Source organism: Leptodactylus fuscus, chromosome 8 (assembly GCF_031893055.1).
Source record: "Leptodactylus fuscus isolate aLepFus1 chromosome 8, aLepFus1.hap2, whole genome shotgun sequence".
Lineage (NCBI taxonomy): Eukaryota > Metazoa > Chordata > Amphibia > Anura > Leptodactylidae > Leptodactylus > Leptodactylus fuscus.
In genome coordinates this window covers 84,780,317-84,796,018 of record NC_134272.1, presented here as the reverse complement: position 1 = coordinate 84,796,018, position 15,702 = coordinate 84,780,317, and the positions used below count along the sequence as shown (strand labels likewise).

Genomic DNA, 15,702 nt, shown 5'->3' with positions numbered 1-15,702 from the left:
AACTGGATGTATCGGTCATCAATTTACACACTCGAGGACTAAGTGCTTGAGCCTACAATTTTAGTAGGATTGATCAGGTGGTTGCACAAGGCTATGCCAACCTTTCACTTATACAAGTCTTTGTGACTATCACTGGTTGTCTTCTACAGCTAGAAGAGCATATGAGGGACATCTTTCAGATAAGTAGAAGTCCCACAGGTCGTCCCAACTAGAGATGAGCGAACAGTGAAATGTTCGATATTCAATATTTGTTTCGAGTAGCCGCTCAATATTCAACTACTCGAATCGAATATTGAATCCTATTATACTCTATGGGGAGAAAATGCTCATTTCAGGGGTAGGCAACATTCGATCAAATTTTTCTTTTTTCTTTTCTTTTTTTTTTTTTCTTTTTTGGTAGAGTTGGAAGGGACCTCAAGGGCCATCGGGTCCAACCCCCTGCGAGTGCAGGTTTTCCTAAATCATCCCAGCTATATGTTTATCCAGATTCCGCTTGAAGATTTCCATTGATGGAGCGCCCACCACCTCCCGTGGCAGCCTATTCCACTCTCTCACTACCCTCACTGTCAGAAAGTTTTTCCTAATGTCTAATCTGTATCTCTTTCCCTTTAGTTTCATCCCATTGCTTCTTGTACTTCCTTGTGCTAATGAGAATAGGGGAGATCCCTCTGCACGGTGACTACCTTTCAGATATTTGTAGACTGCTATTAAATCTCCCCTCAGCCTTCTCTTCTGCAAACTAAACAATCCCAGTTCTTTTAGCCGCTCCTCATAGGACATGGTTTGCAGACCTTCCACCATTTTGGTTGCTCTTCTCTGGACTTGCTCCAATATGTCCTTCTCTATAGTATCATTAGGGTGAATTTTTGATCTTTTACCAATAGTATGTTTTTTGGGGGGCATGGGTTAATACAAGGTTCTTTATCTGTACGATTGTTGAATTATTCTATAATCTATATATATTATTTTAGTTCCATTGACATATTTTAAGCTGTCTTTGGAACTCTATATAATGTTCATATCAAACAAATTATTGATTGGATTGAGATCTTAGAAATCAGAAGGCCACTTTGATACCTTGACAACTTTCATAAATCATTCCTAAAAATGTTGCAGTGTGAGAAGGAACATGATCTTGTTGAAAAATGCCAATGCCAGGGCATACTTTGACTTGACCTGTACAATGTTAGGTAGGTGGACATGTCAAAGTAGCTTCCTTATGAATGCCATAAGACAAGGTTTCTAACAAGAACATTGCTCAGAACATCACACTGAGCTGGTTTTGCTTTCTTTCTATAGTGCACTCGATTTTCCAGGTATGTAACACACACATACCAGTCCACACTATATGGAAAATGTGATTCCTCCATTACTGTGATGCTCATTTACCCATTGTAGTCCCTTTTTGTTGGAGATTCAATGGACAATGGATTCAATGGACATTGTTATGGACCTTTGAATGAGTCAATGGAGGCCACCTTCCTTCTTTGTTCTGAGACTCATGTGCTAATGGTAGACACTAGAGTTGAGCGATCGTGTTCGTAAAAGATCGGATTCTGATCGGGGATTGAGAAGATTTCACAATCGCCATCGGAATTCCGAACACGATCTTTTTATGTGGGATCGAGATCGGTGATTTTTCCCACAATGCATTGCTTAGCCTTCACACTGAGTATACGATGTATATTCAGTGTGAAGGCTCCGCTGCAGTTCCATAGGAAGGAATGGAAGCAGCCGACACACAGCCTTAACCCCCTGCGCGCTGGCTGCCTCCATTCATTCGAATGGAAGGCTAAACTAAATCTCTAGCAGCTACTTACCTCTAGAGATGGCTGCTCCAGTGCCCTCCTTCTTCTTGCCTCGCTGCCGCTGCCTCCCAGGTTAGTGTTTAAAGCGCTAGGTAGGCGGGGCTTGTGGCTTAGTGTGTGGGCAGGTAAAAGGCGTGGAGATGTGACGTCTCCCCTCCCAGTACCCACCCACACTCTCCTAACCCGCCCACACTCTCCTAACCTGGCAGGGAGGGGGCATCGAAGGAAGAAAAGCAGCGTGGAGCAGCAACGAGGTGAAGAATGAAGGCACGGGGCACAGGACCACCCATCTCTGGAGGTAAGTGGACACCAGGGGGTAGGATTGCTTTTAAAATCCGATCTCCGATTACTAAAAAATCCCATTAACTTGCATTGGGATCGGAATTGGGATCGAGATTGGGTTCGAATGAAAAATGATCGGAAATCAGATTTTAAAATCGATCCTGAAAAGTCAAGATCGGCTCAACCCTGGTAGACACCTTTAGTGGGGCACAGCATGGGCAATGTGATGGGTTTGTGTGAGACTAGCCCTTTGTAGCAGCTGTCCTTGCTAGATAGGCCACTGAATAGGAAAATTCCCCCTTTAAATGCGACATAGACATATAAACTGCACACAGTAAAACATTGTATTCTGCAATATCTTTCCATAGACCAGTAGAGATGATACTTTACCCCCTGATTGGGTGAACCACTAAGCTCTGAGCTTTATCAATCCCATGTATGACCGATGTTTTCAATGATCCGTCTAATCTGGCCACGTTAATCTGAGTTTCATCAAACTCTGAACTGATCCAGTACAAGTTACGAGACACCCAGTCCACGGCCAGTCCTCTGATACTATGGAGATCTGTAAGTCAGACATGAACAGAAAGAGGGAATTATAACCTTAGCTAAGTGAAGATGTTCCCGCACAGCTTGCATAAAATTCAATTATCACTTTATTGTAACCAAAAGAATCTACATGACTGTAATCTTATCCCCTATTGGCTCTTTGGGAGGACATCAATAATCATTAATGTCTCACTGCCGAGGAAGCCGAAATCCTCCAGCAATAATTATCATTAACTTACACTTACGGTCAATAATAATTCACTGGAATACATGGAGGGAAAAATAAAGCTTTGTCCTATAGACTCCGGCCATGCAAATTAAGACAGCCAATTTGAGCACTTTGGGTATTGCTTAGAAATTGTTCTGTCAAAATTTCATGTTCACACAGCGAATGTCTAACGACCGCACGGGGATAGAAACTCGTGTCGTCTTTAATAGCTAGGTTTGGAATAACCATAGTAAAGACACAAGAAACATTATCGGAGGCCATTTCTGAATGAATGTCAAATGTTTTATAACCATGCATATTGTTATACAATGTCATAGAATACAACAGGAATGGGGTACGGCTTATGGAAACATAAAGGCTACAAAGTTCAGAACAGCTTTCAGAAATAGAAGGGTTCATATTGATAGTTTATTATTGTCAATTAAAAACAAGAGATGAATAAAGAGAAATGTCCTCAATATTCTGTGTGACCTTTGCCCTTTGCCTTCCATCAGTTCTTCTCGGTACTTGCAGACAGTATTTGGCAGAACTAGGCGGGGAGGTTGTTCCCGCCGCCATCTTGGAGAACTAAGCACAGATCTTCTATAGATGTAGGCTTGCTTCAATCCATCTGTCTCTTCATGTCATCCCAGACAGACTGGATGATGATGAGATCTGTGGGGGCCGGATCATCACTTCCAGGACTCCTCCTCCAAAGAGCAAAGGTCACACCAAATATTGATGGAATTTTACTACTAACTCATCTATTTCTGAAATCATTCTTACTTTGTAGAATTTTTCTACACCTGCAGAAATCAGTACTGTAGATATAATTTGAAGAGATACAATCTAATAGGAAGAACATTGTATTTTCCTATATCCCTAAAGAAAAACTCCAGTTTGGAGCTACTGGAAATATTGGAAATCACGTTATGTGCAATTCTCTAAACAATCCTATAGATTATAATGTTTGTATTTTGCAAACAGTTATTTTTATATCAGCAGGGATGTGTAGTAGAAGCAGTGGTGACTTTTTTGAGCAATATATATATATATATATATATATATATATATATATATATATATATATATTAAATTATATAATATACACAATATGTAAAATAGATTTTATTAAATAATCAAAAATATGTAATCTTATATAATAAAACCTGGTTAAAATAATCTATTTCATTTCATTTAGATTCATACCCATTAGGTATTAATACTGTAGGTCAACCATCTAATGAATATGAGGGTCACCGGACTTAATACTGTACTGTATATACTCGAGTATAAGTCGACCTGAATATAAGCCGAGGCCCCTAATTTTACCACAAAAAACTGAGAAAACGTATTGACTCGAGTATTAGCCGAGGGGGGGGAAATACAGCTGCTACTGGAAAATTTCAAAAATTAAAATGGTCGGAGTTTTTGGGTGCAGTAGTTGCTGGGTGATGGGGAAGGGGAGGGGGTGTTTTGGTTGTCTGTCTGCCCCTTCCCTGAGCTTGAGGCCTGGGTTTATTTTACCCCACTTGGTATTCAGCCTGGCTGAATATAGGGGATCTGCAGTGCTCCTATTAACTCCTTCCCGACGGAACAGGAGCACTGCAGAGACCCTATATTCAGTAGACCAGGCACTGTCAGACACAGGGATCCCTAATGTGTAATAAGTAATTTTCTACTTTTATATGTATTCTAGGGAAAGGAGGAATTTAGAACTTTTATTTTATTTTATTTTTTATTATATTTTTTTAAAGCTACTTTTCCCCCCTATTTTATGAGAGTTTCTATACATTACTATTGCGGCTGGTCATAGGCCCCCCCCCAAAAAAAAAAAAAAAAAAAAAAAATATATATATTTTTTTGGTTTTGTTTTGCTTGACTCGAGTATAAGCCAAGGAAGACTTTTTCAGCACAAACACTGTGCTGAAAAACTGGGCTTATACTCGAGTATATATGCTACTTTACATTTTATCACTTTTTATAATATAGTGAGGGAAAAAAAAAGTTTGGTCGTGTTGGATTTCAATGTACCTGATCCTTTTGACCTAAAAATACTGTAGATAAGTCACTGCGTGCATGACAAGTGAGGCTTTATGATAGTTCACACTAGCGTTCGCTTGTCTCCATCCCAGATTCTGCTTAAATCGATGGAGAGAGAAGTCCTTCAAGGAGGTCTCTTCTCTCCACCCGTTTCAGTATAAACCAGGCAGAAAAATGGTGGACCCCATTGAAGTCTATGGGGACCACAAGTTTTTGGGTGTAACTGCTTTTTAAGCAGATTGGGTTTCCATCTTTCAGGCCCCCAAGCCGACCCGGGTGCCCGAGTAAACCTAGCGTTACTAGATTAGACTGTATAGTCTCATATTGTATTGTCTCATCTATAGTAAGCTACAGTCACTGCTTCTTACAGTCATCCACTTCTTATATGGGGAACTATAATGTAAAAGTTTTAGAAAAGAAAGGGAATGAAGACAACATGGATAACAACACAACTACAATAAAGTTGTATTAATAGCATATTGAACATCAAGTGATAAAGAATGGGTGGGTGTCCTCCATAACAAAAAAATAATAAAGAAATAGAACACAGATGAGACATCTACCTCCTGAAATGACTGTCTCCAGGCCCGTTCCATTTATAAAAGCACGTTTGACTGTCTGGGTTTTTACATCGGTCCAATATAATCTCTCTTCTATAGCGTCAAAGTCAACCACCGTGACATCATCAATATCCGGGACAGTGAAAGCTGTGATAAAGTTGAAATATGGGTTGTCTATGTCCACTCCTCGTATCTCCGATCTTCTTGCATAGATCAGGAATTTCTTCATCTCTACAAAACAAAAACAAAAAGAGAAACATTTTTAAATTTATCCTTTAAGGGAAGAGACTCGATACAAGTCAGACTGCGCCCTTTAGATTCATTGTGTTGCAAAGGCACAAACAAGGGAGATGTAAGTTCAAGGGCCAGTTAGATTCCTCAAAGCCAGAGTGGAAGGCATTTTTTAGATAGACTTTGTCTTGGAACGTAGCAGTTTACCCCACATTTATGATGTCCCTATGCCCTTAAAGAACATATATATTAGTCCACACTTACAGGATCTGGCTATGAACTCCAAAAACAATTCGACACAATATCACAACATTCGAAGAAAAGCCTTAAAGGGGTTATCCAGTTTCTGCTATTGAGGATAGGCCACCAATAATTTATCTTTGGGGGTCAAGACCTAAAGCCATCGCAGATTAACTATACCAAAACTTTAATAGGGCCATTTAAAAGCTGCCATTTAAAAGATTGCATGGCAAGTAGGGTTGAGCGATCGGGATCAGAAAAGATTGGATCCCGATTGGCGATCGAGTAAATTTCACAATCGCGATCGGGTTCCGATCCAGCCTAAAAAATATCGGGAACGGAATTCCAATCCTGATCGCTCACTTAACTGCACAGAAGCGCTGCCGCTTCCACACCCCATTGTTATCACTCCTCCTCTCTCTACGTGACATGCCTGCAGGGCACGGTGCGCACCCCTGCCTCCCAGGCTAGTGTTACAGATGCTGGGAGAAGGCGGGGCTTGTGGCTTAAGAGAGTGTGGGCGGTTACTGGGAGGGGAGAAGAGAATGATGCACTCATGTCTCCTTGCCCTGTACCTGCCCACACTCTCCTAAGCCACAACAAACCCTGCCTACTCCCAGCACACAGCGCTCTGCAGGCATGTGAAGTAGAGAGAAGATAAGCAAGAACAACGGGGATCTGCAATGATTCTGTGCATGTAAGTTGGAGGGAATAAGTAGCTACACAGCATGGAGTCCAAAAATTGAAGCCTTCCATTTTTAGACTCCATGCTGTGTAGTGAACAGGATCGTTTTTAAAATCAGATTTTTGATCATTAAAAAATCCCATTGACTTGCATTGGGATCGTAATTTGGATCGGGACCAGGTTCGGATGAAAAATGATCGGAAATTGGATTTTAAAAACGATCCTGAAATCTCAAGATCGTCTCAACCCTAATGGCAAGTTTTAGTCTTGTGAACACTATGTCCTCGTATCTCAATAGAGAATGTTCTAGCATCGGACTACTTTTAAGACAGGGAGGGGGACAGACATTTTTATCAAACTTTGCATTGCCAAGGTCTGCTATACTATGTTAATATTATATTTTCATACAAGGAATTGTAATTACCAATGAACATTGCCTTACACACAAGCTTAATAGTAGAACCACAAGATCAAACACTGTCAAATAAAACACATGTTGTTATCAAAAATCCAACCTGGAGAAAAAAATGACTGGCATGTATTTCTACACAGATTTTTGGAGTCTACAAATTACAGCTGTGTGTCCACCAATGGAGTCCATGTATAATATGGACCAAAAAAAATGAGCTATTTGCGGAGTTATCTTCAACAGCAGAAGCTGCAAATTGGCTGCTATAGGAAAATGAGCATGACAACTGGGATTTGTGCCTGTGAGCTATGAGCGCTTAGGAATGGATAACACAAATGACAGACGCCGAGCTGAAATATTAACTCTGCCCTGAAATGACATTAGGATTTTACATGTAAAAAAACCTACATTGGTAAATTCTGTTGTATTATGTGTCCATAATAATAATAATTAGAGATGAGCGAACACTAAAATGTTCGAGGTTCGAAATTCGATTCGAACAGCCGCTCACTGTTCGAGTGTTCGAATGGGTTTCGAACCCCATTATAGTCTATGGGGAACATATACTCGTTAAGGGGGAAACCCAAATTCGTGTCTGGAGGGTCACCAAGTCCACTATGACACCCCAGGAAATGATACCAACACCCTGGAATGACACTGGGACAGCAGGGGAAGCATGTCTGGGGCATAAAAGTCACTTTATTTCATGGAAATCCCTGTCAGTTTGCGATTTTCGCAAGCTAACTTTTCCCCATAGAAATGCATTGGCCAGTGCTGATTGGCCAGAGTACGGAACTCGACCAATCAGCGCTGGCTCTGCTGGAGGAGGCGGAGTCTAAGATCGCTCCACACCAGTCTCCATTCAGGTCCGACCTTAGACTCCGCCTCCTCCGGCAGAGCCAGCGCTGATTGGCCGAAGGCTGGCCAATGCATTCCTATGCGAATGCAGAGACTTAGCAGTGCTGAGTCAGTTTTGCTCAACTACACATCTGATGCACACTCGGCACTGCTACATCAGATGTAGCAATCTGATGTAGCAGAGCCGAGGGTGCACTAGAACCCCTGTGCAAACTCAGTTCACGCTAATAGAATGCATTGGCCAGCGCTGATTGGCTAATGCATTCTATTAGCCCGATGAAGTAGAGCTGAATGTGTGTGCTAAGCACACACATTCAGCACTGCTTCATCAAGCCAATACAATGCATTAGCCAGTGCTGATTGGCCAGAGTACGGAATTCGGCCAATCAGCGCTGGCTCTGCTGGAGGAGGCGGAGTCTAAAGTCGGACCTGAATGGAGACTGGTGTGGAGCGATCTTAGACTCCGCCTCCTCCAGCAGAGCCAGCGCTGATTGGCTGAATTCCGTACTCTGGCCAATCAGCGCTGGCCAATGCATTCTATAAGCTTGATGAAGCAGAGTGTGCACAAGGGTTCAAGCGCACCCTCGTCTCTGATGTAGCAGAGCCGAGGGTGCACAAGGGTTCAAGTGCACCCTCGGCTCTCCTACATCAGAGCCGAGGGTGCGCTTGAACCCTTGTGCAGCCTCGGCTCTGCTACATCAGAGCCGAGGGTGCGCTTGAACCCTTGTGCACACTCTGCTTCATCAAGCTAATAGAATGCATTGGCCAGCACTGATTGGCCAGAGTACGGAATTCGGCCAATCAGCGCTGGCCAATGCATTCTATTAGCTTGATGAAGCAGAGTGTGCACAAGGGTTCAAGCGCACCCTCGGCTCTGATGTAGCAGAGCTGAGGGTGCACAAGGGTTCAAGTGCACCCTCGGCTCTCCTACATCAGAGCCGAGGGTGCGCTTGAACCCTTGTGCAGCCTCGGCTCTGCTACATCAGAGCCGAGGGTGCGCTTGAACCCTTGTGCACACTCTGCTTCATCAAGCTAATAGAATGCATTGGCCAGCACTGATTGGCCAGAGTACGGAATTCGGCCAATCAGCGCTGGCCAATGCATCCCTATGGGAAAAAGTTTATCTCACAAAAATCACAATTACACACCCGATAGAGCCCCAAAAAGTTATTTTTAATAACATTCCCCCCTAAATAAAGGTTATCCCTAGCTATCCCTGCCTGTACAGCTATCCCTGTCTCATAGTCACAAAGTTCACATTCTCATATGACCCGGATTTGAAATCCACTATTCGTCTAAAATGGAGGTCACCTGATTTCGGCAGCCAATGACTTTTTCCAATTTTTTTCAATGCCCCCGGTGTCGTAGTTCCTGTCCCACCTCCCCTGCGCTGTTATTGGTGCAAAAAAGGCGCCAGGGAAGGTGGGAGGGGAATCAAATTTTGGCGCACTTTACCACGCGGTGTTCGATTCGATTCGAACATGGCGAACACCCTGATATCCGATCGAACATGTGTTCGATAGAACACTGTTCGCTCATCTCTAATAATAATAATAATAATAATAATACAGTTGACATAGATGCTAAGATTACAGAAATAGGCACAATGAAAAAAACTAAGTAAAATAAATAAATAAATAAAATATTTTTTTAAAAAAAAGTTGCCAAAGTTCTGGGCAATACATTGTCCTACAGAAGAAGAGAACTGGACGCCAACGTTGACACATTTAGTGCAAAGGGCAGTATATTATACATGTGAAAGTTTGTGTGTTTGAATGTTTGTTCCACAACGGCCAAACGGATTATACTCAAATTTGACACATACCTAGAATGGCACCCGGAAAGGAACATAGGCGCCTCACCATCCACGTAGATTGCCAGGTTTGCCGACCATGAGCACCGAATTCACGGACGGTGTAGGCTGAAGGACATGAGATTACGTCATCTCAGGCCTTCGCGCTGTTCTCTGATTGGATCAAGCGCTAGAGGAAGCGGTGCTATAGAGGCTCGAGCCGGCCGAACGAGAGTAAGAACATACCGCCAGGGTGTGGCATGGATCGGTAAGGGGGGGAGGGGTCCCCAGGGTCACGGGTTGAGTGGGCAAGGGGAAGGGGAGTCCCGGGTTGAGGGGGTTAGGGGGCCCGAGGTCGCGGGTTAGGGGGAAGGGAGGAGGAAGGGGGGGAAGAAGGAGGGGGGAACGGGGGCACGGGTGGGGAGGAAGCCAGTCCAGGGGGAAGAGGAGGGGAAAGGGGCAGGGGGGGCGTGGGGGTTTGGGGTCCCGTAGGCGCAATGGTGTGGGAGGAGGCCGTGGCCATGCTGCAGGTGGGTCGCGCAGTAGGTGAGGGGGACAAAGTCGCGGGTAATGCTAGAGTATATATATAAACCTTGAAAAAGGTTCAGATAAGAACTGAAACATCGCTGCTTGGAATAAACCCACACTTTTTCTAAATATTGGAGTGCTGCCATTTTTTCCATTTCACATATATATACAGTCCTATGAAAAAGTTTGGGCACCCCTATTAATCTTAATCATTTTTAGTTCTAAATATTTTGGTATTTGCAACAGCCATTTCAGTTTGATATATCTAATAACTGATGGACACAGTAATATTTCAGGATTGAAATGAGGTTTATTGTACTAACAGAAAATGTGCAATATGCATTAAACCAAAATTTGACCGGTGCAAAAGTATGGGCACCTCAACAGAAAAGTGACATTAATATTTAGTAGATCCTCCTTTTGCAAAGATAACAGCCTCTAGTCGCTTCCTGTAGCTTTTAATCAGTTCCTGGATCCTGGATAAAGGTATTTTGGACAAACAATTCAAGTTCAGTTAAGTTAGATGGTCGCCGAGCATGGACAGCCCGCTTCAAATCATCCCACAGATGTTCAATGATATTCAGGTCTGGGGACTGGGATGGCCATTCCAGAACATTGTAATTGTTCCTCTGCATGAATGCCTGAGTTGATTTGGAGAGGTGTTTTGGATCATTGTCTTGCTGAAATATCCATCCCCGGCGTAACTTCAACTTCGTCACTGATTCTTGAACATTATTCTCAAGAATCTGCTGATACTGAGTGGAATCCATGCGACCCTCAACTTTAACAAGATTCCCGATGCCGGCATTGGCCACACAGCCCCAAAGCATGATGGAACCTCCACCAAATTTTACAGTGGGTAGCATGTGTTTTTCTTGGAATGCTGTTTCTTTTTGGACGCCATGCATAACACCTTTTTTTATAACCAAACAACTCAATTTTTGTTTCCAAAATGAAGCTGCCTTGTCCAAATGTGCTTTTTCATACCTCAGGCAACTCTATTTGTGGCGTACGTGCAGAAACGGCTTCTTTCTCATCACTCTCCCATACAGCTTCTATTTGTGCAAAGTGCGCTGTATAGTTGACCGATGCACAGTGACACCATCTGCAGCAAGATGATGCTGCAGCTCTTTGGAGGTGGTCTGTGGATTGTCCTTGACTGTTCTCACCATTCTTCTTCTCTGCCTTTCTGATATTTTTCTTGGCCTGCCACTTCTGGGCTTAACAAGAACTGTCCCTGTGGTCTTCCATTTCCTTACTATGTTCCTCACAGTGGAAACTGACAGGTTAAATCTCTGAGACAGCTTTTTGTATCCTTCCGCTGAACAACTATGTTGAACAATCTTTGTTTTCAGATCATTTGAGAGTTGTTTTGAGTAGCCCATGATGCCACTCTTCAGAGGAGATTCAAATAGTAGAACAACTTGCAATTGGCCACCTTAAATACCTTTTCTCATGATTGGATACACCTGGCTATGAAGTTCAAAGCTCACTGAGGTTACAAAACCAATTTTGTGCTTCAGTAAGTCAGTAAAAAGTAGTTAGGAGTATTCAAATCAATAAAATGATAAGGGTGCCCATACTTTTGCACCGGTCAAATTTTGGTTTAATGCATATTGCGCATTTTCTGTTAGTACAATAAACCTCATTTCAATCCTGAAATATTACTGTGTCCATCGGTTATTAGATATATCAAACTGAAATGGCTGTTGCAAACACCAAAATATTTAGAACTAAAAATGATTAAGATTAATAGGGGTGCCCAAACTTTTTCATAGGACTGTATATATATATATATATATATATATATATAAAACTTCTAGTTCTATTTTACTAGTAATAATCCATTTCCCATTATTTTGATTTCCAATCTACCAGTTCTAATATTTTGTACAGTAACATTCCAGACTAAATTGTCAGCACAGCTTGCTATACAGAAACAATATCATGGCAGTCGCAAATACATTTATAAAAAACAAAAAAAGTTTCCAAGCATAATCTATTACTTCCTAGTCAGTGGGGATTCAACTGCGGGGACCCCCAACCAATCTGCAGAATAATTAATCCTCCCTAGTAGTTACAGAAGACCCGCCGCCGCTCCTACTGAAATAACAAGTCTAAAAGATCTTTTCTTAGAACTCTGTAATGTGATATTTCTCTGTTATTTCTAGTATGGTATGAATACATTGGGTGTTACCAGTTATCTGTGGACTCTATCACATTGTCCAGTCAATGCCATGACTGTTCGGGGACATATCCCTTGACTAAGAGAATGGAATTGTCCAGTTGTCAAGTTTTCATAAACTTCTAGAACGAATAATAAAATAATAGGTACAAGGTTTATCCAGGAACCATGTCAATACTTGCTTTCTCTGGAATTTTAGGTGACTAACCCAGGGGTATTGGAAAGGTCCCAATTGTGTAGCATGTGAAGAGAAGCAGATTCACCCTCCCAAGTTTCCTTCTCTGCCGTACTACAAGGAATGTCAATCCCCATAATACAAGTAACTAGAAGTGAATACAGGAGAAGAGAGGAGGGTGAGACTAGGGGAAGGGAAGTTGAATCTGATTACTTGACCCAGGTCATGACCCACCTGGAATGCCGGGATTCATTGCCCCTACATGCAGGAGAAAATAAATATCCACAGACACCCTGGAGAACCCCTTTAAAGGGAGTCTGTCACCTGAACCCAGCTAGATAGATAGGTTAGTGTCACCAGAACCAGCATATCACCCCAGCCCTGCAGATAGATAGGTTACTGTCACCAGACCCAGCATACCACCCCAGCCCTGCAGATAGATAGGTTACTGTCACCATAACCAGCATATAACCCCAGCCCTGCAGATAGATAGGTTACTGTCACCAGACCCAGCATATCACCCCAGCCCTGCAGATAGATAGGTTACTGTCACCAGACCCAGCATATCACCCCAGCCCTGCAGATAGATAGGTTAGTGTCACCAGAACCAGCATATCACCCCAGCCCTGCAGATAGATAGGTTACTGTCACCAGAACCAGCATATCACCCCAGTCCTGCAGATAGATAGGTTAGTATCAGCATATCACCCCAGCCCTGCAGATAGATAGGTTAGTATCAGCATATCACACCAGTCCTGCAGATAGATAGGTTAGTGTCACCAGAACCAGCATATCACCCCAGTCCTGCAGATAGATAGGTTAGTGTCACCAGAACCAGCAGAATCCCTTAAAGCTCTGCACATGTATTTAAGGCTGGGACCCCATATTGCGAATATGCAATGTTTTGGCCATGGCAGAAATGCTGCTGTTTTCCGTATAGGTACAATAAAAGCAGAAAATCCGCAGAGAAAAACTCTGAACCTTTTCAGAAGCATTTTTTGGTTGCAGCTCATTACGTTGGGCCTGAACCTTAGACATTTTTGTCACTTTTTTTTAAACTTTGAAAAATTTAAAATTAAAAATTCTTTCACTCTCCATTTGGAATTATTCTTGTCAACTACAAATGACTATAAATTCTACCCCATGTTCTGCAATGACAGTCAATAAATATACAAGATGCACAGAAGAAGTGAGATGAATTGACGCAGCAGTTTTATCACTGTCATTGTACACGGGGCATTATAAAGCAATATTAGCATAGCAGTGATAAGGTCAGAGCCATCTGGAGGAATCGCAACCTTGGGACATACTCTCTGCAACCTGATTGACACACAAACTAATGATGTTAGGTTTTCCCGTTCTGGTGACTCTGCTGCCGAGGGTGCAGGACAAGTGATGAATGCATTTTCTGTTCTTGTAGGAAATTTGCTTCAAGCCAGGGCTACATTGTGACTTTTTGTAACACTATTGATTGATTGTAACTGTTGTTGAGTGACAACCACAATCCACAAGACTACGTACAGTTTAATGGGGGGATTTATTAAAGTTTTGCACTAGAAAACTGGACACAATTATGGCGACTGAGCTCTGCAGTGCCCGCCATTACGGGAAAGCATCTGATCTGTGGAGTTCCAGTTATCGTATAATTTTACCCATCCGTGGCATAAAGTTAAACGGAATGTGTTGTCAGAAACTGATTCTTTTTAGCAAGTTTTCCATTAAACATAGGTTCTTTTTAGAATTTTTGGCAAGGCTTTTAAAAAATATCCATGTTATTATCTATATTTTAAAAATTCCTAAACCTCATGCAGTTCTGACTCTGTCCACTAGGTCAAACTATGTGCTGATACTTCCTATATTCTGTAGGACATTTCTTTACAGCAGTCATCTCTCATACAGTACTCTAATGATCCCAGTGATCATGTCTATGTAGATAAGACAGATTCCACTAGTCACAATAGGTGATGTGACATCTTATCTATTCCCCTGTATATAAAACGACCCCTATGTACAGGTCACAGAGCATGTCTAGAAAACTTTCCCAAATAAGTCAATAGGGTCTGTTCCAGACCATTGAGTCTATGGCCTGTAGTCTATCCCCGGGAGACAAGAACAGGGGATAATAACACTCCTTATACTCCATTAAACCTTTACAGGCATATGGAGACTTACAAGCCATTTTCACTCTACTAGGGGATTATGTGAAAAATATGCAAATCTATTTTCCAGGATAGAATTAGGAAAACAGTGCCTCTGTTTGCTGTCTCTTAGGAGTGCCCCCTTAACATCATGCATGACTTTTTTCAATAAGCCTAATAACATGATGCGGCGATTATTGCCAAACTAGTATTTCTATTCCAAAAAGAACAGATTCCCAGCTATGGACAGCGCTATTTCAATCTGTTGGATCTCTTCAGCACAGCATAGGGATACTAGTTTGGTAGAATGAGAGACTATAGACCAGGATTAGGGGATAATTACACTCCTTAGGGAGAGTACACCTTTACAGGCATATGGAGACTTACAAGCCATTTTCGCTCCACTGGGGGATTATGGGAAAAATATGCAAATCTGTTTTCCAGGATGTAATTAGGAGACAGGAAGTCACAGACTATGTTGTGATTGGGGCAAGAGTTGGAATTGCGAGAGTTTTTAGAATTTGTTAAATATAGAAAATAATACAGAAAATTAAAATCAACATCACCTAAAATATATGTTTAAAAATTGGATTTAAAGAATAAGATAACACTTTCCCTTTAACTGCGTATTTATGTTGCAACATATATATATATATAAATGCAAAGTGTTTTAGAACTCAGATCATTATAGAGATATAATCGAACATTAAACTTAGAAGTAAGACAAAAAATTTGGGAAAATTGGGCAGAACAGTTTCATCCTACTATGACAATAGAAACAGATGGGACTGTGACATCCTCACTAGAGATGAGCGAACAGTGTTCTATCGAACTCATGTTCGATCGGATATTAGGCTGTTCGGCATGTTCGAATCGAATCGAACACCGCGTGGTAAAGTGCGCCATTACTCGATTCCCCTCCCACCTTCCCTGGCGCCTTTTTTGCTCCAATAACAGCGCTGGGTAGGTGGGACAGGAACTACGACACCGGTGACGTTGAGAAAAGTAGGC

The 15,702-nt window shown here is 42.1% G+C and overlaps 1 protein-coding gene across 1 annotated transcript in view; it reads right to left on the bottom strand.

Annotated features, from left to right (window-relative positions):
• The window catches only part of LRP1B (LDL receptor related protein 1B), a 1,094,775-nt gene that overhangs the window by 333,130 nt on the left and 745,943 nt on the right, over nt 1-15,702 (bottom strand). Inside the window, exons 29-30 of the mRNA XM_075284520.1 lie at nt 5,454-5,681; nt 2,481-2,655 (exon numbers count right to left, since the gene is read on the bottom strand). Coding sequence (XP_075140621.1) covers nt 2,481-2,655; nt 5,454-5,681 — 403 coding nt within the window. The remainder of the gene's footprint in view (nt 1-2,480; nt 2,656-5,453; nt 5,682-15,702) is intronic.